Raw genomic sequence first — 22,916 nt, 5'->3', positions numbered from 1 at the left:
CAGGTACTTTTCCGAAACGGATGACAAACAACTGGATTTGTTATCCCTTTCATGCCCTGCCTCCAGTCCACTTAACATATCTGAACAAGAGAGCCTCATTGAAATTGCAACAAGCGGTTCTGTGAAAATTGAATTTCATCAGAAGTCACTGCCAGATTTGGGCTGCGCTCAAGAGTATCCTGTCTTGGCAAATCGCGTTAAGACTATGATGCCCTTTGCAACCACGTACCTATGTGAGAGTGGATTCTCAGCCCTCACTAGCAAGAAAACTAAATTCAGGCACGGACTGTGTGGAAAAGTATTTAAGACAGACTCTCCAATACAACCCAACATTGCAGAGGTATGTGTATCCTTTCAAGCACACCCTTCTCATTAACCTGTGGTGAGTTATTCACAATGTTCGATGAACAAATACAATTTTATATGTAAAATGGCTAAATAAAGAGCAAAATTACTGATTATTATTATATTATTTGTGCCCTGGTCCTATAAGAGCTCTTTGTCACATCCCACGAGCCGGGTTGTGACAAAAACTCACACATTCTTTTGTTTAATAAATATGTCATATTTTGTGTGTGTGTGTGTGGCAGGCTTTTACAATGATGGCAAAAAAACAACATTTGAGAGTGCGCTGACCCTGGTGCTAGTTGTACGCAGCTGGAGATTGAATGTTTGAAGGGGTAAGGGACTATAAAAAGTTTGGGAACCACTGGTCTACACTAATTGTCTGCCCAATCAGAATGTGGACAGGATCAGGACACAGCACCAAGTATAAACGGGGCTAAAGAGACTAACGTTTTGGATTCATTGTCCCAGCTCTGTTCCCAGGGTCACTGAGCCCATAATAAAAAGTCAGGACTATTTAGGTTACTCATTTTTTTTTTATTATACATGTATTTTTGTAAATGTATTTTTTAAAAATTGGAAGAAAAAAGCTTGCTACATTGTTTTAAATCAATTCTACCCAGTAACATCATCCGTTCCTCTGCAGGTATGTTTTGAAACCTTCATGAAGAGAAATTATAAATAAATAAATTAAGAGATACAGAGGGGGCAGGAGAAGAGGTCAAAGGGCATCAAGCTCACACCATCTCAGTAGCATCTAAGCATGTCATCATCTCAGGGATGCAAAGGGTGAGTTAGTTGGAGCCAGTCTCTCAGTTCATCTCCATCTCCCCAATGCAAAGCACTCCTGTTTCTACTTAGGAACATACACATAAAAGTATCATCCCTGCATTTCTGTGCATATCCATCAAAACTACAGCAACAACTTTGAGGGAGAAAATTGTAAAATGGAGAAAAACAAAATAAACAGGCGTTGACAGCCATCGTTCTCAATGTTCTGGGTGCAACCGAGGGCAACCCTGGATTTACAACAACATGGCGGCAAGTCTCCGAGATCGAGAGAGAGAGAGAGGAAGCTGCAAAGCTGTCAGTGTCTCTTCTTCACAAGTTGCAGTGCGGCCAGAGATTCCCAGCCTTGCGGCCCTCTCCCAGTCCCCAGGTGAGCGCGGTCAGCCAGCCAGCCAGGGCGCGCTATGCTGGTCTGTGCTGCTCTGCTCTTCGTCCATCCAACCTTAGTTGACCTTGTCCTGGAATATGTACAGGTTGTTGGTGGCGGCCACGGCGATGATGTTCTCAGAGGGGTGCCAGGCGGTGTGCAGGATCTTCTTGCTGAAGTCCAGGCTGTCCACACTGATCTCGTCCTTGCGTCTCTTGCCTCCCACACACACCTTCCTGGGCTTCAGGATGGCCCGGGGCTTGCTGTTCTCCCTCGACGCCTCCAGGGTCACGTCACGCTTGGTGTTGCGGTCGAACATGCGGAAGAAATTGTTGTAGGAGCCGGTCATGATCACACTACGGGGAGAGAGAGGGGGGGGTGAGGATGCCGCAACACATCAATCCCATTCATCCAACCGTATCTACTGATAAACTGATGTAAAGGATGAAGACCTCCAGTCACACCGATCCTAATACAGCGGCGGTCACTGACCTGTCAGACCCGTTCCAGACACATTCAAACTTGTCGAAGATGCAGTCGTTCTCATACAGGGAGCACAGCTTACTCCTCAGGTAGTCGTGCACCTGGAAGAGAGGAAAAGGGGGAAATAAATGGAGATCTATTTTCCAGAACCATATGTTTTCGGTAGATATATGGCTCTGGTGTTTTCCCTTTGCATATTTCTTTGTTGTACCCAGCGATGTGCAGACACGGTCAGAGTGATGTATGGTCTACAGTGTATCAAGGTCTCCATAACAAGCTTGACACGTTCAAAAAAAAAAGTGTACTATACTCTACCTGGTAGGTCTCCAGAGGTTTGCTCTCCATGTTGAGGTCCCACACTTTGACCGTGAGGTAGTCCCGTGTCATCAGGTAGCGCCCGCTGTGGCTGAACTTGACATCTGAGATGGAGGAGATGATCTCAGAGAAGAAGGAGCGGTTACTGGGGTCCTCCGGCTCCTCGAAGACTGCAGGGGGAACAGACAGAGGAACGAGCGGTGTTAACATCTGGACAGAAAGCACCTGGAGGAGCCACTCTCTGGCTTACAGCTTCAGTTGATTGATTAATCACTTTCACACTGCACCAGCTACTTTAGGCCATCAGCTGGCTCTTCTAAACAACCGCTAAATATGCAAAGGGAAAAGGAGAGAAACAATACATCTCACTGATAAATATTGGCTAAAAAGAAAACCATTTCTCATGTTGGACGACATTTATTTCTCAGTGAAACAAGTCATTAACATGGTCGTATTTTGCAATGCAAACGCGTCATTAATACTTGATTATTTACTTCGGGGAATGTAATCATCTATCTTTCCTATTTATGAGTCGATCTTTATCCACGGGGGCCTCTCAAACAGGATGACAATTGATTTGAAATGCAAATGCAGCTCTTAACGGTCAATAATTGAACACACAAATACTGTGGGCTTTTTTAAGATATTAAATGTAAGATGTATGTGCCAATAATAGATATTATAATATGGCTGTTCTCACTGCATAACCTCCTGTCTCTCTATGATCTGTCAATATGTTCAGCCTGGTGAAAACGGATGATTTGGGGCTCAGGGACAGAGCCTTGACTGACCTTGAATCATCAATACCACTGTGTGTTTGGATCAACTCAGAGCCCATGGAGAAATACACACTGTATCCTGTGGACTTTTTGGTCCACCATTTACAAACTTAGTACATGGGAAAAATGCCAAAAACAACTGGAGGGGGGGAAAAAAATCTATAAAATCCCCCTTGACATCATTGTGCTTCTCTGTTTATCTCCAGTTCCACCTTATTTCCCAATAATATCTCACAAAGACATGTCCACCTGCAGCTTAGCTCAGTTCAACAAAACATAGCATGCATTTAATTCATTTACCAACAACTGTGCCAGGGTCCCATCATACAAATACTAATTTATCACTGTGCAGCAAATGACTAACAATTAGTGACACAGTGGCTATTAGAAAGGAGTAGATCGACTGTTATAGAGGTTTAGGGGCTTCTGAGCGTACAACAGCCCCGGTGCCTATGCTTAAGGCCAGCAGTTTTCCCTGATCATGTGACCTGACTGCCCGGGACCACTCGGCCCCATAGCTTTTCCTAGTCAACTCGTGTGGTCGGGATAAACTGCTGGCCCTTATCATGGAGCCTGCTGACAATGTACAGCATATGAGTGGTTTGGGGTGCGGCAGAGGCAGAGGCAGTCTTACATTTGGAGTGGTTGTCACACAGTGCTGAGGCCCTCATGTCACACAGGCGGATGGAGCCCTTGCTGCTGCTGTAGATGAAGGTGTTACACTGGTTGGGATGGAACTCTGCCGCTGTGATCACCTCTGTCAGCTCCTCCATGTTCGCCGGCTTGATGTCCACAATGTCTGAGGTGGGGGAGGTAAAGGAACTCAACCACATAGAGGAGCACTGACGCAATTCATAGCTTACAGTTTGAGACTTTCAATAGAAGGAAAGGGGAAACCCATAGCAACCCATTAGAGGTTGCCAGAGTAAGCACACACACAAAAAAAGGAAAAGATATAACAGCATGAGGTCAAAAAAAATAAGACTTTAAAAATGTCAAGGAACAGCAGAAACCAGCGCTGACCCGGAGGAGGGAAATGGCAGCAGATCCAACACACACAGAGAGAGAGAGAGAGAGAGACAGGCGATGAGAGCTGAGGAGAGAGGTTGACTAGCCAGTAGCACTGTGATTGATCCAGTAAAGAGGCTCAGTAAATAAGAAGCTCAATACGTGCCCAGGGTCCCAAAGCTCAGCCATCCATTCTGCTGTCCATAGGGCATCTCATCTGTGATCTGCAGAGAACCTCAAAGTGGAAATCATTGTTGATCAATGGGGATGTGCGCCTGTTTAAAGATGACCTCATTGGATTCTCTCTGACACACACCTGGGATGGGATGCAGATGACTGCTGGACAGAGACAGGCACCGGATAAAGGGTAATGGCCAGAGTGACAGAGAGGCAGACATATGAAGACCCAGGGGGGATATAGACAGAGATACCAGCAGCTTGCTAATTGCTATCTACCCAGTGTAAATATCAACCAAGCTGTTAGCTCAAATTGCCTTCCATTTAAAGGAACAGTGGAAGTCCATGGGCATTCTGTTCAGAGGACGATCTGATAAAGGGGGATTTGTAGGCACACTGGCATCAGCAGTTTCATACGATGAGCCATATAGATCTACAGTGCATTCGGAAAGTATTCAGACCCCTTGACTTTTTCCAAATTTTGTTGTTACAGCCTTATTCTAAAATGGATTAAATGAATTGTTTTCCTCATTAATCTACACACAATACCTCATAATGACAAAGCAAAAACAGGTTCTTAGACATTTTTGGAAATGTATTAAAACTAAAAGACAGAAATACCTTATTTACACAAGTATTCAGACCCTTTGCTATGAGACTGAAAATTGAGCTCAGGTGCATCCTGTTAACATTAATCATCCTTGAGATGTTTCTAAAACTTGATTGGAGTCCACCTGTGGTAAAAATCAATGGTTTTTACCAGATTTGGAATGGCACACACCTGTCTATTTGTTTGTTTGTATTGTTTTACCTTTATTTAACTAGGCAAGTCAGTTTAGAACAAATTCTTATTTACAGTGAGGGTCTACCCTGGCCAAACCTGGTCTATATAAGGTCACACAGTTTACAGTGCATGTCAGGGGGGAAGAAAAGCCATGAGATCAAAGGAATTGGCTGTAGAACTCCAAGACATGATTGTGTCGAGCACAGATCTGGGGAAGGGTACCCAAAACATTCTGCAGAATTGAAGGTCCCCAAGAACACAGTGGCCTCCATCATTCTTAAATGGAAGAAGTTTGGAACCACCAAGACTCTTCCTAAAGCTGGCCGCCCGACAAACTAAGCAATCGGGGGAGAAGGACCTTGGTCAGGGAGGTGACCAAGAACCCAATGGTAAATCTGACAGAGCTCTAGAGTCCCTCTGTGGAGATGGGAGAACCTTCCAGAAGAAGAACAATCTCTGCAGCTCTCCACCAATCAGGCCTTTATGGTAGATTGGTGAGACTGGGGCAAAGGTTCACCTTCCAACAGGACAACGACCCTAAACACACAGCCAAGACAACGCAGAAGTGGCTTCAGGACAAGTCTCTGAATGTCCTTGAGTGGCCCAGCCAGAGCCCAGACTTGAACCCGATCAAACATCTCTGGGGAGATGCAGCGACGTTCCCCATCCAACCTGACAGAGCGTGAGAGGGTCTGCAGAGAAGAATTGGAGAAACTCGCCAAATACAGAAAGGTGCTTCAACAAAGTACTGAGTAAAGGGTCTGAATACTTACGTAAATGTGATATTTCAGTTTAAATTTGCAAACATTTCAAAAAACATGTTTTTGCTTTCTCATTATGGGGTATTGTGTGTAGATAGATGAGGGGAGAAAAAAACAATTGAATCAATTTCAGAATAAGGCTGTAACGTAACAAAATGTGGAAAAAGTCAAGAGGTCTGAATACTTTCAGGATGCACTGTATATCCTTTCATAGGTAGCAGTGTAATTGGGAGAAAATGTAAATTGTCAAAATTAATTCTTAACTTAAGCCTGGTTCTCTGTTTTATCCCAGTGTTTCATAACCAAGATGATACCAATCCTGACTGGTCTAGCTACATTATGCCAACTCACATTCTCTCAGTACGAATTTGATAGGACACACTAAATGGGCCATTCCACCAAATCGGTGCCCTTTTCGTCCCCAGGACATTACATGCATGAATATGCATGAAAAGTATGTGTATAATACATTATATTATCAAGCAAAGTGTCCTGCACTTTGTCCTAATTGCAATTTGAAAACACATCATGTGAAGCCTTGATACAAACTACCTAGAACACTGAAAAAATGGGATTTTAGCCCGTTCTCCCACTCTCTAACACTACACTTCACCACGAAAAAGAATGAATAGAATCCTTCAGAAATCTTATTTTTTGTATTATTGTGTGACTCTATTTCCAATTTAGACATAACATTTGAATTCTCATCGGAAAATCATAATATGTTGGTTAAAACACACATTTTAGTCGCCAGGTGTCCCCAGGTTTTCACTCAGTCCTGTTAGCCTGACACATTCCCCTCCCTAAAAATTTGGGACATTCCACAAGTCACATGATCAACAGGAAGTAGCATCATTTGAGTCTCCTGAAGGCCATGGGAAGTCCAAAAGTAAGTTCTCTCACTCTTATGTTTTATCATATTGTAAGTATGACTGAGAATGTCAATCTCAAAGTACAGTCCTGTTAACATCTAAGAAATAATTTAGGTATTGTTTTTTTTGTTTTTTTTAAGATAGTTTTGGTAAACCACTTGAAGGTGCTAAGTGTTCTCATGCTATTAGCATTGATGCCAAATGTGGCTACATTTCAGGTGTTTGCAAATGCTATGCTAAAAACTCAGTCCTGTTACTTTCAGTCCTGTTACTCATATGAAGGGTAACAGGACTGAATAAGAGTCACAGGAGTGAGAAGTTTGAATGACATAGCCATTTTAAATGTGTATCTGGTATATATATTGATTAACTATAAAATACTATTCTCTTGATTTGAAGTTTTACAGTTGGAATTACTGAAGGTGTTTTCAGTTTTACAATGTGAACACATTACTTACAGGGAGCCAATCGATTAGATGCTGCAGAAACGCTATCGCACTCGACGCGATGCCGAACCAGAAAGGAGAGAGAGAGAGATACTTAAAAGAAGGAACAGCAGAAATACAGGGAGGACATAGCATCAGGCAGGAAGAAAACAGTCAATAACATTTAGAAAGAGGGGGAAAAGCGCAGACGTCGCAAAAAGTGGAGGGAGACTTTGCTACCGGATCAAGTCCAGGATAGAAGCCATGAAGCACCTCACTACACCTCCAGTTAGCCCAGTTCCAGCTACGGTGAAGATGCATCAGGCAGTAAAGCAATTCCATGGAGAGCTGACCTACAGGGATGTCAGCTGCTTTGTGCACAGCAAGACATCCTCTGAGCTGCGAGTGCTTTAATGCAAAGCATTTCACATTCAAATTGAAAGAAGGCTCCCACGACCACAGAATATCAGCGGCAAAGTCCTGAGGTTTTGTCGGCAAATGGTGTGTGCTGAAGTACGACGGTCAACTGTACCCTGGCATCATCACAGACACAAACAACACACACACACGTCAAGGGTCGTTGTATGAAAAGGACTGGGTCCAACAGGTTTTGCTGGCCAGCACGCGAAGACATCCTTTGGTACTCCTTTCAAGACATCCTGTGTACCATCCCACCAGCGAAGCAAGTCACAGGTCGTTACATGGAAATTGACAACGAGGTCTGGGCCAAACTAGAGACTGTTTCTTAGAAAAGGCACGTTTTTGTTCATTCATTTATTACAATTCTATATGAAATACAATTGTATGTCGTGTTTGCAAGTGAATGTTGTGTTTTATATGCCGAAAATAGTACTTTCAAGTTAATATTAGATACTGGTAGTCAATGTAGAGATCTGAGGATCTGCTTAATATTCTCAGCTTTTTGTATTTCTTGTCTTTCTTGCCTTTTGTAGAGGAAGATGGAGAACCCATGCTGTGCAGAGGCAGGAGCCAGACACACATGCTGCAGGGGGAGGAGGGATACTCACACCTCTCTCTCTCTCTCTCTCTACCGCTCACACCACCCCGCATATACACACACGCACTCATGTAAAAACACACACACAATTGTTACTGCTTTATGTTCCTATTTAGTCTCAGATCTTTTTGGCCAAATATAATGACCTGTTTTATCTTTGTTTAATTGAAGGAAGTTCTGTGACATCCAATTATTCTCACACATACAAGCCCTCATTCCTGTTACTCAGTGCTCATTCCTGTTACTCAGTGCTCATTCCTGTTACTCAGTGCTCATTCCTGTTACTCAGTGCTCATTTCTGTTACTTAATTGTTTTTTATTTAAAAAATTAAGATAAACCACTTAGTTTTCAGTTATGCTTGGTCCATCATTTTAACAATTGTTTGATAAAAACACATGATAGATTTGTGATAAAATTGAGGTTGGGGTCGCCCTTAAAAATAAAAAATGGCTTTGTCTTAAAAAAAAGAGATTTCACCTGCATATGACTTTTTAGCTACAGATATATTTTTTTCAACATGTAACCAATCATTTCTTTAAAATACCCACTTTATTGAGGGAAAAACAAAGAAACTAGCTGGCATGACTTTTAATTGATATTTAAACCGTTTTGGTAACCGGACTGAGACAAATGCAACCATCTTCCATTTAGAAACCTTGTAAAAATTGCCTGAGATTGACCATTACACATTTTGAAGAGTTAAACATGTCTGTTATTAGATACAGTGCTGAAAAAAGATAAAGAATGAAGTTAAATTTTGAAAAGTTACAACATGCAAATGGCAGAATGGCCGAAATTCTATTGCATACAAGAGCTTTAAACTGCTTTAAACTGAATACCTTTTTTTATTCCCCATGAAACTGAGAAATAATGCAATTCAGAATTAATAGTATATATAAATAGTATATATTTTCTGTTTTCCAGCTTAACATCCTGACTGTGATGCATACATCATCATGAATGAGCTAATCCAACAACAACAAAAATGAAAACATCTTCCAAAGTGAGACAATCTCTTAATGAGTTCCTCAGCGGTCAGTCTAGCCATCTACAGTATGTTTGCCGGGAGAAGGATACTGAAGCTCTGGTTGGTGATCTCCAGGTTCCACAGATTGATTCTCAGGTCGTCTGTGGACATGTAGGTCTCGTAATCGTTGCTGACGGAGATGGAGTTGATGTGGTACGTGTGGGCGTTGGAGAACACCCGCCTGGGCGTCGCCTCCACCATCAGGTCCATGGGCTGCAGCACTGGCACCTGGGAAGGAGGGTGGCGGGGAGGGCACGATGGAGGGAAGGAGGGTGGCAGGGAGGGCACGATGGAGGGAAGGAGGGTGGCAGGATGGAGGGAAGAAGAGTGGCAGGGAGGGTACGATGGTAGGAAGGAGGGTGGCAGGGAGGGCACGATGGAGGGAAGAAGAGTGGCAGGGAGGGCACGATGGAGGGAAGAAGAGTGGCAGGGAGGGCACGATGGAGGGAAGGAGGGTGGCAGGGAGGGTACAATGGAGGGAAGAAGAGTGGCAGGGGGCACGATGGAGGGAAGGAGTGTGGCAGGGAGGGCACGATGGAGGGAAGAAGAGTGGCAGGGGGGCACGATGGAGGGAAGAAGAGTGGCAGGGAGGGCACGATGGAGGGAAGAAGAGTGGCAGGGAGGGCACGATGGAGGGAAGGAGGGTGGCAGGGAGGGCACGATGGAGGGAAGAAGAGTGGCAGGGGGGCACGATGGAGGGAAGGAGTGTGGCAGGGAGGGCACGATGGAGGGAAGAAGAGTGGCAGGGGGCACGATGGAGGGAAGAAGAGTGGCAGGGGGCACGATGGAGGGAAGAAGAGTGGCAGGGGGCACGATGGAGGGAAGAAGAGTGGCAGGGGGCACGATGGAGGGAAGGAGTGTGGCAGGGAGGGCACGATAGAGGGAAGGAGTGTGGCAGGGAGGGCACGATGGAGGGAAGAAGAGTGGCAGGGAGGAGAGAAAAAGTGGAGAGGGAGGGAGTGATCGAGGGGAGGGAGAGAAAGAGAGTAAGAAAAAGATGTGTTTATAAACATCAAATCACCTGTGTATTCAACAGTCAGTTATTCAGTGAGTGCAGTATTTCAAGTATGGGCTGTTCATGCACCACTCTGACAGTGTGAGACTGAACTGAGAGCTCCTCTAGCCAGCCCATAATGGGGAACCCAATGTTCTCACAGGGAGTAGGGTCCCTTAATGATGGCAAATCTCAGCCCGGGCCCCTGATACTAGCCACACAACAGGGGGCCCCTAGAGAGACCCAGACCCCCACTGTGCAAGGCCTTGTCTGCCACACTCGCACACTTTATGGGCCCCTTTCTTGACAAATGTTCCAGATTTTGTCTCGTACGCGCCTCACAATTTAGACTAATGCATTGCCAACTCAGTGGAATCAGCAGGAGGCTTGTGCTGATGCATCATGATCATTATCTCTGGATGTGAGGAGGACTCTTATAGAGGAGCATTAGGGTTTCATGATTGACAATGACTGCAGGAGATAGGAAACCTTGTGGCTGTTTACAAGTTCCAATTGATGATATAGGCATGCGGGTATTTCTACCATCATATTTGCCAAAACAGAGAAATTGGTTTTATATATCTCGATCCCAAACGAAGGTTTGTACGGTATATTGGTCCAGCACTAGCCCAGACGACTCCTTAATTTGTGTGGAGCTGTCAGTTGTAGTGTGTGTTATTGACAGAGACTGCCCCCTCCCTCTCTCTGTCTGTGGTTCCTCTGGCTCTGTTTGGAAGAGCAATAAAAGCGCTGGTAAACGATAACCCCTCACAGAGCTGCTTAACGGCCATACAGGAGGAGCAGCTGTAGCCTGCAGCTCCTCGCCAGGGACCCCCCCCACCTTCACTAGCACTCCCCCTCACACACCCACACACAACCTCTCCTGTCTGTGCAAAGTGATAAATGCCCCTCCAGCCGCTCTCCCCACAGACACAACCGCTCACACACCCACCCACCCACCCACACACAGACACACACACACACACCCGCCCACACACAGACACACACACAGACACACAGACACACACACACACACACACACACACACACACACACACACACACACACACACACACACACACACACACACACACACACACACACACACACACACACACACAGACAATTCACACTTGGGATTGGATTTCTACCGCTCTCAGCCATAATCCCCCAGTCTCTAATGTTCTATAGTATTCAACTTTTTCAGGGAGGGGTCCATTTTTTTCAGCCAGAATTTCTCATGACCTCACCCCAAAATCTAATAGCACAACCTTAAAATTGGTCCATTTTGATTTTTTTTACATCAACAAATAACCTTGAATTCATTGCATTTTCATGTCTTATTCAAAATAATAATAAAATAAAGAAACATTTACTCAATAAAATTGTTATTTTATTTGTTGTTATCTTTCTCAAAAGCATTTGTATATTGTCCCATACAATAATCTGTACTACCACTGGTCTATAGGCTCGGCACGGGAGAGACAACAGGGAAAGATGCATTTACACATTAGAGGGAGGGGGAGAGAGACTATGGAAAGAACTAGGGGAAAAGGAATATAAAGAATATAAAGAATCCTGGAGGGAGACGGAGTACTGACAATTTGACAGAGAGGAAGAGAAAGAGAGGAGTAATGAGTGATAGTGATAACTAGTTACAGAGAAAGAGAGAGAAATAGAGAGAGAACTAGTGACAGAGAGAGAGATAACTAATGACAGAGAGAGAGAGAGAGAGAGAGAGATAGTGATAACTAGTGACAGAGAGAGAGAGAGATAGTGATAACTAGTGACAGAGAGAGAGAGGGAGAGAGAGATAACTAGTGACAGAGAGAGAGAGAGAGAGAGAGATAACTAGTGACAGAGAGGAAGAGAAAGGGAGGAGTAATAAGTGATAACTAGTGACAGAGAGAGAGATAGTGATGACTAGTGACAGAGAGAGAGGAAGAGAGAGGAGTAATGAGTGATAGCTAGTGACAGAGAGAGGGAGAGAGAGATAGTGATAACTAGTGACAGAGAGGAAGAGAAAGAGATGAGTAATGAGTGATAGTGATTACAAGTGACAGAGAGAGAGAGAGAGAGAGAGAGAAAGTGATAACTAGTGACAGAGAGAGAGAGGAAGAGAAAGAGAGGAGTAATGAGAGATAGTGATAACTAGTGACAGAGAGAGAGGGAGAGATAGTGATAACTAGTGACAGAGAGAGAGAGAGAGAGAGAGAGAGAGAGAGAGAGAGATAGTGATAACTAGTGACAGAGGGGGAGTGGGACATGCTCACTAATGTGCATTCACTCTTGGGCGCCTCCTTGGCTGACCATTATTGGGTATCTGTCTGACAGTGAACACAAACCATCTGTCAACGCCACACAGACACAGCGCAGCACAGCCAATGATTATCAGATATGAGTCTGCTAGCATGATGAGTGTCTCTCAGCGCCCCGGCACGGTCACACCATCACACAGCGAGAGGTGGAGGAGGATCATGCTGCAGAGACTGCTGAGGTCATTAACTCATACATCAACGTCTGTTTCTCAGATGAGGCAGCGCTGGGAGGAGCTGCTTCGGTCCACAGTTATTACTCAATAGAAAGACCTGGACATGAATCAAGCCAAGCGGGTGATATGTTCAGACAGGATAGGAGAGGCATGGGAAATCCACCTTCAACCCAAAGAGCATGCATACACAGTGGTATGCATACACAGTGGTATGCTAGTGAGCAGTGGACATTTTCAATAACATTGATCCTGTACTGGTCCCACATAGGGTTAAGTGTAGTCAGTTAGTAAGGTGCAGGGCACTGGGACAGACTGACAGTACAGCCCGCCTCCTCTCTGATGGGTGACATCGTGTTTTCTCTCAGAGTGACTGACAGACATTTTCTTCGCTCACCAAGCGAGGAGTTTTCGTATGGAGGTTAATGAGGGAGTGTCAAATTTGGTTAACACATAATTGACTAGTATATTTGCTACATGTGGCTTACTTGATCTAATGGAAGTTTCGCAATGATTCGGTTGTTACGAGTGTACTGATATAAGTAGGACAAGTGACATCCCGGCAACTTTGAGAAAATACACTATTTATCGGAGTGGTGCCTGGTCTAGTTACCACAGCCAAAGTCATACACCCCAACTATTTCTACAATTTCTCTTCTTAAAATTAGATTTTAAACCTAACCTTAAATTAATACCAAAAAAATAAATGTTCTGTTTTCATGACTTTTTACGATAGAGCCAATTCTGACTTTGTGACTGTGGTAACTAGTGGAAAACGTTGTGCCTGTTGTGCCTGTACACACGTATCTGCCTTCTCATTGGCTCAAATTATCCCACCTGATCTTGCCTACTCCTGACTGCCTTCCATTTCTTTTTAAATGTTCATTGTTGGCCACTAGAGTATCTGATCAATATAATGGATAGTCTGTGCCAGTCCTGGAACCAGTGCTTGACTTGGAATGAAATAGGTGCCGGTACTCATTTTGGGTGCCAGTACTGCTTACATTTAGGTGCCGAAGCTCCACAATACTTTTGAGCTAATATTCTATAAGAGGAACAGGAGGTCAAGCATTAGAAAATTGAAGTTGCCGGTACTCAGCTCCGGTGAGATCCTGCCCAAGTCAAGCACAGCCTGCAACACTGTCGCTCCCTCCCACTAACTTAATCCCATTCAATGATGTTTCACAATTCCATCTCTCAACCGTAATGTGATTTCTATTGATTTCCAAAGGCTGTGTTGCGTAAGGGTCAATTTGGGCCCAGAGTGGAAAATGAGAGCATGAGTAGAGAGGAATGATTGGCACGAGTCAGGGGTCGAAATATTGATACAGTTTCTGCACCGCTCACTTCTCTCCTAAATCAATATGATATTTACTGAGGAGTGCGGCGTGTGAGCTCTTGAACGAAGGAAAACATGTCTGTTACATTTTCCTTTTTTAATGAGAGTGGAGGAGAAAAAGAGAGGATTCAATTCCAATGTTTGTTCTGGGGGGGTTCTTTCATGGAACACAACGATGATGAAAATAGGCATTTTATGTTTATAAAAGGAAAAGACAACAAAAGTCTAGCCATCGTAAGACCTCTGTTTGCTGCCTGTGTATCCATGGAGATGGCGGTGACATTTGACCCCATGCTGACCCCTGGGTACAGGATGGTGGAGACAGATGGGTCACTACTGGACCTGGCTAATGTTTGGTCAGTCAGCAGCATTGGCGCTTGGTGTCCCCCGCTTACCCCACCCCTACCCCCCCCTCTTAAGAGCCAGAAACACCCCTTCCACACCCTCATACTGACAGACATGTGCATTTGGCAAGATATGAAACCAGGCGAGTTTCTTTAATCCCTCAGTGGCACTGGGGGAGAGATAGAGGCTTAGACTGCCATAGGGAGTGATAATGACACAGGTTGCCAGAGGAAGGATGACATCAGTGTTCAACCTCTGTGTGTAGCACTGGGCGGGTGGGCACAGAGATGCCCGGAGGCTGTGGTGACACCGGGGGTGGGGCATGGGTTGGCCTCTTACCCGCAGGGCGGTGATGGTGGCTGGGTCTCGGATCCTCCCTTCCTCGTCCTTCAGGTTGTAGCCCTCCGGTCTCTTGTCCCGCTCACTGATCTTCCACAGCTTCACTGTTTTATCTGCAGGGAGGAGAGGAGGAGGGGAGAGAGGGATGAGTAACAACAGATGAGGGATAGGCTAAACGAAAGGTGCACTGTGCTGATCTGGCTCGGGGAGATAGCTAGCTGCGCTGAGGAGGGGAGGAGGGCGACTCAGTGGTGTGCGGCTCGATCTGCTGTGCTGCTACAGTATTGGAAGCTTGCCACTGCGGAGGGTTGGCATGACATAAATAGATAGCAGATATATCAGCTGAGATCAATAGCCTCCAATTAACCTGATTAAAGCCTCCTGTTGCCAGCCTAGCTTGTTCCACTGATGTCCAAAGATAGCGCTCTGCCCTCATACGAGTCTGTCTGCTGATGCAAGTTCCCCGTCTAATACATTTAGTGAAAGGTGAAAAGGAGGGGCACTGCAGTATTGTAAAGGTCAATGGAGTGACTGATGAATATGTGAATATGTAACTTGAGAAGAGCCACTTCCTGCCTCTTGCGGCACTTTAACATGAAGACTTTTCCATAATGCAGCTGCTTGGCTAAAATCAATAGGCTGTATTATGCAACAGATGACGTAACGGAGTTAATGGAACCATTAGCAAATACTAACATCGACAAGTGAGCAGTAAAATATGGTGATTTCCCTAAAGCTGGCTGTGCGGCTTACCATTGGTGGAGAGGAGGAAGTAGGCAGCGTTCTGTTGAGGCAGCCAGCGGATCTTGTTGATCTTCTCCTCGATCTCCAGGCTCTTCAGGTAGTCAAACTCAGGCTCGTGGCTCTGGAAGGTGCTGTAAACATTGTACTCCCCTCTCCTGTGGGGCTGGTTCTTACTCTGAAACAACAAGGACAACGTTGGAGTTTGTGGAAGAATATGCAGATGTTCTGGGATTATTCAGCTATTCAGACATGCAAAAAAAAAATCCAGTGTTTGAAGCTTGACAATGAAATGAAGATAATGATATTGCGGGATGAGGATACAGAGGGGTACATTGAACACAATTTGAGAGTGGGGATCTTCCTATTTGCATTGAATAGACAAAATGTAAGGAAACAGCAACCCAAGATTTTCACAGCAGCAGATGTGTCGCTGGCCTGGTTTCTGCTTTCTAGATCAAGCATACATACGCACACTACCCAGGAACTACCCAGGAACAAACAAAACATGGGGACTGTAGTATGTTGAGCAGTCACCAAAATCCCTCTCCGGCATTATACGGGTTGACATAACTGCTGACATAGTACAGACCTCGTGCCTCCATAAGGTATTTTTGTTGAGTAGAACTATGAGAAATCAGGCAAATGTGGGTTAAATCTATTGTAAGGCTGTCAGGATCTGTAGAAAGGGCCAGCGAGATCGCTCAATAACAGCCCAGCAGCCTCAACTCAGCCAACATGGCAGGTCAGGTTTCACCTCAGGAAGCTTCAGAATCAATAGAGCCAAATCAGATGACCAAACAAGAGGGATGGGTATTAATGGAAACAGATTTGCCCTCTGCGGGGGTGAAGACAGGGGAAGCAAGAGGGGAGGGGGGGGAAAGCGCCTCTGGTGTGAGGATTAGCGGATACTATGGAGCGCCTTGAAATCAGCTGGAAGGTGAAAAGACCCGGAGAAGGGGGGGGACTCATGCAGTCCCTGACGTTCATATTTTCTCACAGCCAGACAGAAGGTTCAGACGCTGTCTAGTCCTTTCATCCAGCTTCCAAAGGAGATGGTAGGCCTCCCCGAGTGGCACATAATCTTTCCATAATACTTCCTACAACCACTGAATAAACATTCACAGACCCTTAACACTTCCACTACTAGTACTACTGCTACTACTACTGCTGCTACAACTACTACAACTACTACTACTACACAGTAACCCAGCGAATGTAAGAGCTCAGACACACCAATAGCGTTTGCTCGCCGAGAGTACTTGGCATCTCTGAACAGAGTGTCAGCCATCATTTGCGAACCGAGTGTACACCAGTTTTACATGTAGAATCGGGTGAAGACAGTCAGATGTCAACAGTGGGTGGTCCCTAAAACACAGTGCGCGGAATGATCGGCAGACAAACGCTAGATCAACATTCGGTGCGATGTGTGCGAGCCTTTACTGTAACACGCTGGCACTGTTTCTTCCAGATCCAACCAACATCTAAACTGAGCAACAACAAAAAAACGCCCTCTCACTGTCAACTGCGTTTACTTTGAGCAAACTTAACATGGGTAAATATTTGAACATAACAAGATTCAACAACTGAGACACAAACTGAACAAGTTCCACAGACTCCACACATGTGACTAACAGAAATGGAATAGTGTGTCCCTGAACAAAGGGGGGGTCAAAATCAAAAGCAACAGCCAGTATCTGATGTGGCCACCAGCTGCATTAAGTACTGCAGTGCATCTCCTCCTCATGGACTGCACCAGATTTGCCAGTTCTTGCTGTGAGATGTTACCCCACTCTTCCACCAAGGCACCTGCAAGTTCCCGGACATTTCTGGGGGGAATGGCGCTAGCCCTCACCCTCCGATCCAACAGGTCCCAGACGTGCTCAATGGGATTGAGATCCGGGCTCTTCGCTGGCCATGGCAGAACACCGACATTCCTGTCTTGCAGGAATTCACGCACAGAACGAGCAGTATGGCTGGTGGCATTGTCATGCTGGAGTGTCATGTCAGGATGAGCCTGCAGGAAGGGTACCACATGAGGGAGGAGGATGTCTTCCCTGTAAAGCACAGCATTGAGATTGCCTGCAATGACAACAAGCTCAGTCCGATGATGCTGTGACACACCGCCTCAGACCATGACGGACCCTCCACCTCCAAATCGATCCCGCTCCAGAGTACAGGCCTCGGTGTAACGCTCATTCCTTCGACTATAAACGCAAATCCGACCATCATCCCTGGTGAGACAAAGCCGCGACTCGTCAGTGAAGAGCACTTTTTGCCAGTCCTGTCTGGTCCAGCGACAATGGGTTTGTGCCCATAGGTGACATTGTTGCCGGTGATGTCTGGTGAGGACCTGCCTTAGAACAGGCCTACAACAGGCCCTCAGTCCAGCCTCTCTCAGCATATTGCAGACAGTCTGAGCACTGATGGAGGGATTGTGCGTTCCTGGTGGAACTCGAACAGTTGTTGTTACCATCCTGTACCTGTCCCACAGGTGTGATGTTCGGATGTACCGATCCTGTGCAGGTGTTGTTACACGTGTTCTGCCACTGTGAGGATGATCAGCTGTCCGTCCTGTCTCACTGTAGTGCTGTCTTAGGCGTCTCACAGTACGGACATTGCAATTTATTGCTCTGGCCACATCTGCAGTCCTCATGCCTCCTTGCAGCATGCCTAAGGCACATTCACACAGATGAGCAGGGACACTGGGCATCTTTATTTTGGTGTTTTTCAGAGTCAGCAGAAAGGCCTCTGTAGTGTCCTGAATTTTCATAGCTGTGACCTTAATTGCCTACCGTCTGTAAGCTGTTAGTGTCTTAACGACCGTTCCACAGGTACATGTTCATTAATTGTTTATGGTTCATTGAACAAGCATGGGAAACAGTGTTTAAACCCTTTACAATGAAGATCTGTGAAGTTATTTGGATTATTACAAATCATCTTTGAGAGACAGGGTCCTGAAAAAGGGACGTTTATGAATGGTAATGCATGTGCCGATGTGATGTTATTTCATTCAAGGTTCAAAATATGGGTTCATTAGATGCAGGTTTATGAGCTAGATGGCAAATGGTTAGTGACATAGTAAAACAGAGTGCCAGGATGTGAGAGACATGATGAGAATGGGGGTCCGTGCCGGTCTTACCTCCTGTTCCCTCTGGAACACCACTACTCTCCCTCCCTTGTCCCCCGTTGCCAGCAGCTCTCCAGTTGGGTTGAACTCAACCGTGGATATGATGTCAGCTGGAAGATAAGACACACAGAGAAACGTTACCTCACTGAGATACTTAATACAGTGATACAGTACATTGCCCACCGACTGTATGCCTGAATGAGTCACGTTCTGTTTCCTTCACCTCATTGACAACCGTAAAATCTATTTTCAAGACCCAGCTATGTGAAATTAAATTGGTGAATGGCTTGAAATGCACCACCTTCACCATAAGTATATGGTTGGGCACTGATGTTGGGCGATTAGGCCTGGCTTGCAGTCGGCTTTCCAATTCATCCCAAAGGTGTTTGATTGGGGTTGAGGTCAGCGCTCTGTGCAGGCTAGTCAAGTTCTTCCACAATGATCTCAACAAACTATTTCTGTATGGACCTCACTTTGTGCACGGGGCATTGTCATGCTGAAACAGGATTCCGCAAACTGTTGCTACAAATTTGGAAGCTCATAATTGTCTAGAATGTCATTGTAAGCTGTAGCATTAAGATTTCCCTTCACTGTAACTAAGGGGCCTAGCCTGAACCATGAAAAACAGCCCAGATTTGTCTGTTGGACTGCCAGATGGTGAAGCATGATTCATCACTTCAGAGAACACGTTTCCACTGCTCTAGAGTCCAATGTCGAGCTTTGCACCACCCAAGAAGACGCTTGAAATTCCTCATGGCGATCTTGGGCTTGTGTGCGGCTGCTCGGCCATGGAAACCCATTTCATGAATCTCCCGACGAACAGTTCTTGTGCTGACCTTGCTTCCAGAGGCAGTTTGGAACTCGGTAGTGAGTGTTGCATCCGAGGACAGACGATTTTTACGTGCTATGAGCTTCAGCGGTCCCGTTCTGTAAGCTTGTGAGGCCTACCACTTCGCGGCTGAGCCATTGTTGCTTCTAGACATTTCCACTTCACAATAACACCACAGAGTTGACCGGCAGCTCTAGCAGGGCAGAAATTTTACAAACTGATATGTTGGAAGCGTGGCATCCTATGACGGTGCCACGTTGAAAGTCACTGATTTCTTCAGTAAGGCCAATCTACTGACAATGTTTGTCTATGGAAATTGCATGGCTGTGTGCTTGATTTTATACACCTGTCAGCAATGGGTGTGGCTGAAATTGCCGAATCCACTAATTTGAAGGGGTGTCCACATACTTTTGTATATACTGTCTGGTGTAGGCGGGTCAAGAGGCAGAGTTAAAAAACGTAACCCTGATTCTTCAATGCATTCAAGCGGTCTATTTTCACGCCCTTGCAGTTGATGAGCTCCTCAAGTCTTTGAAGGCCTGCTCTCTCCGAGGCAGAAAGGCCTGCTCAGATAGCGTGTCCATGGATCGGATCAATTATGTGTGCCACTAGCTCATCTCAGGGCTGATGAAAGGCCTGGGCCACCACTACAACAGCAGCCTGGGCCACTCACAATGCTACAGCCCCCTCGCTAGGCTAGCTCCATCAGTAGCACCCCCCCTGCCCCTTGCCCCACAATGTCTGTCACCACCCCATTCATATGCAAAACCCTCTCACACATCTCCCCGACACACACGCCAGATCTCTACAATAACACGGTATGGTGGACCTGGAGAATTACAGCCTGCTGCTTCTCTCTGTGGCAGGGAAGCCTCCGCAATATGTCTCCACAACTCAATCACATCAGATCAGATACAAATGACATTTCTGGTCCACCCGTCGCACACTCGGAACACTCCATTCATGTGGTTGACAGTGAAATTGCATTACAAAAGAGCCACCCCACACCCTCTTCCTACAATATTAAAGATGGTAGATAGATGCTCACACTCATGTTCATATATAGAGATGGAAGAGCAATGTCTGTCTTTACAGACCCCAACAGGGTGGCCAGGCATCCAACTGTTGACGATGGTACAGAATTACTGTGGTTGTATCTCTGAGAAACAAACACAAACTACACCGAGGACAACACAAACAGACAAATGTGTGTGTACGACACAAACGTCTCATTTAGCAGCATCACTGTAGGTGGTGCGCAAATCCAGATAACCCGTCTGCATTCTAGAGGCTTAGAGAAATGGCAAAGGATGCTGCCATTGTTGGCTGTCTTGCGATGTGATGAGGACTATCTTAACCCACACAGCCACAGAGGAAAGTAGGGCAATCGGGGATGTTTAATTAAAGGAACCCCTCACTAGGGAGCGTTGAAGAACTGCGACACCACCATGGAACTTAGGGAACGAATACTCTCCCCTCTGTCGGTCTGCGTAAACAGCCTGCCGTATCAGTGCCACCACAGCCCCAATACAGCTCACTGTACGCATTAAAAGCCTCTCAAGTGTCTCGTACTCCACGCCCCGCTCTTGACTCGACAGTACAATTTGGCAACCTCGAAGAAGACAAAGAGCCTGTATTGCTGTCTATGTGCTGCTGGGTGTTTATGTATGCTGCAGCAGTAAGCTCTGCCCTGCCCTGCCAGCGGAGGGGATTTGCTTCTAAATGGAGGATCTGTGTGTCTATTATGCATAACTATCCTGAGCCCAAACACACAGTCTATCCAAGGCGGGCGAGTATCCTCTCCGTCTCTGTCTCCTCATCTAACCCTGTAGGTTCCCTTCCGCCCACGTCACACACAACAAAAATGACATGACACACCTGGCTACCTCACATGACCTGTCGACTGAACGCACCAAACATTGATTCAGGTCAGGACATCCAGAACTGAGATGTATCAAGTACAATATCTGTCTCGAGCTGGTTCTAGCAGTGTGAGGTTAAGAGAATTCAACTGGCATGCCTAGAATGGAAATAGTTTGTTTTCATCTGAAAAACAAAGGAGTCGATCATGAGTTTTCCCCTCAAGCAGATTGTGGTCGATTGATTCCTACCTTTGACACATCTTCCCTGGTCTTCCTCTAGCAGATGCATCTGTTTTAGAGGCTGTGCCTGGGTACACTGTTGCTATGCAATCCTCTCAGAGATACGGGTACATACTCTGCCAGGTGGGCTGTGGCTCGCTCTCTCATTCGCAGGTATATTTGTATTGTTCGAGACTCTCTTCAGACCTGAAGAGATGAGTCCCTCGCACACATACACACTCCCACACACTCGTGAACAGAGTGCTTTTACCGACAATGCTCGGTCCGGATTTGAATAATTAACATTAAACCAAGCAAACAAACAAGCCCGGGCTTTTAAATAATTATATTTTGTTCCCAGGAGAAGCATGTCAGAAATGGAGAGGGATAGAATGAGAAAGAGATGGAATGAAAGGAAGAGAGATAGATGTGTTTTTTTGTGTGATTAAAAGAGAGAGAGAGAGAGAGAGAGACAGAGAGTGAGAGAAACAGGGAAGGGAGTATGGAGCGATTTCAGTGCCAACATATATTTTATTTGAATTCCATCATTTTTTATTTAAATGTAATCTTTTTGATATTGTAATGTTGAACTTGTAAACTGAACTTGTATTTCCTGATTTGAAACAGAATTGAATAAATATTACAGTCAGCTTTAACATTTAATTTCCATTTAATTGAATATTCAAGCTCAATATTTATAGATGAATTTTCAATATGATAGATATTGCATTAATTGTCTGTGCATCAAGTTAACAAACTATAATTTCAAGTTTATCAAAGTTTCATAAATTCAACTTCTCAGACGCATTCAGATTCAGTTTTCCAATTCAGTTCTCTAAATTCAAATTCAAAACCAGAGACAACATCCTGGTACTTTGCCAGCCAGGAAAGGTGGAAGAGAACTAATAGAATCCAAAGCCCACTGTGGTCAACAGAAACTTCTGGCGGTTTCTGAAAACAATTCATTTGGCCCTGACATTTGAACCGTTTTGGCTATGAGCTACTATGAGCCCATTCCTGAAAGCTAAGACTCTCTGGAGCCTGGACGTGGGTGATAAACTCTATGATGATCACAGGCTGCGTTAGAAGGGAGTGTCACAAAATGTGCCCCACATAAGAATATACAGTTGAAGTCAGACGTTTACATACACCTTAGCCAAATACATTTAAACACAGTTTTTCACAATTCCTGACATTTAATCCTCGTAAAAATTCCCTGCTTTAGGTCAGTTAGGATCACCACATTATTGTAAGAATGTGAAACATAACGATGGTCATTATGGGCAAACAGTTCTATTTTTGTTTCATCAGACCAGAGGACATTTCTCCAAAAAGTACGATCTTTGTCCCCATGTGCAGTTGCAAACAGTAGTCTGGCTTTTTTATGGCCTCCAGCATCATCACAAGTTCCTTTGCTGTTGTTCTGGGATTGATTTGTACTTTTCGCACCAAAGTACGTTCATCTCTAGGAGACAGAAC

At 45.2% G+C, this 22,916-nt stretch overlaps 1 protein-coding gene across 3 annotated transcripts in view; it reads right to left on the bottom strand.

The window, feature by feature from the left end:
• Window positions 1–861: 861 nt before the first annotated feature.
• Window positions 862–22,916, bottom strand: part of ppp2r2bb (protein phosphatase 2, regulatory subunit B, beta b) — a 104,399-nt gene continuing 82,344 nt past the window's right edge. For 2 of the 3 annotated variants that reach the window (XM_024432565.2, XM_024432566.2), the window contains exons 2-9: window positions 18,540–18,637; window positions 15,410–15,575; window positions 14,657–14,769; window positions 9,202–9,379; window positions 3,713–3,877; window positions 2,300–2,469; window positions 1,994–2,085; window positions 862–1,857 (exon numbers count right to left, since the gene is read on the bottom strand). In XM_024432565.2, coding sequence (XP_024288333.1) covers window positions 1,578–1,857; window positions 1,994–2,085; window positions 2,300–2,469; window positions 3,713–3,877; window positions 9,202–9,379; window positions 14,657–14,769; window positions 15,410–15,575; window positions 18,540–18,637 — 1,262 coding nt within the window. In that variant the 3' untranslated portion in view covers window positions 862–1,577. Of the gene's footprint in view, window positions 1,858–1,993; window positions 2,086–2,299; window positions 2,470–3,712; window positions 3,878–9,201; window positions 9,380–14,656; window positions 14,770–15,409; window positions 15,576–18,539; window positions 18,638–21,467; window positions 21,540–22,916 lie in introns of those variants that run through there. The other variant, XM_024432567.2, reaches the window with a different exon arrangement.

The sequence above is a fragment of the Oncorhynchus tshawytscha genome, linkage group LG09 (assembly GCF_018296145.1).
Source record: "Oncorhynchus tshawytscha isolate Ot180627B linkage group LG09, Otsh_v2.0, whole genome shotgun sequence".
In the NCBI taxonomy this organism is placed as follows: Eukaryota; Metazoa; Chordata; class Actinopteri; order Salmoniformes; family Salmonidae; genus Oncorhynchus; species Oncorhynchus tshawytscha.
The sequence above is the reverse complement of the archived record's forward strand: the minus strand, read 5'-3'. Positions and strand labels throughout refer to the sequence as shown.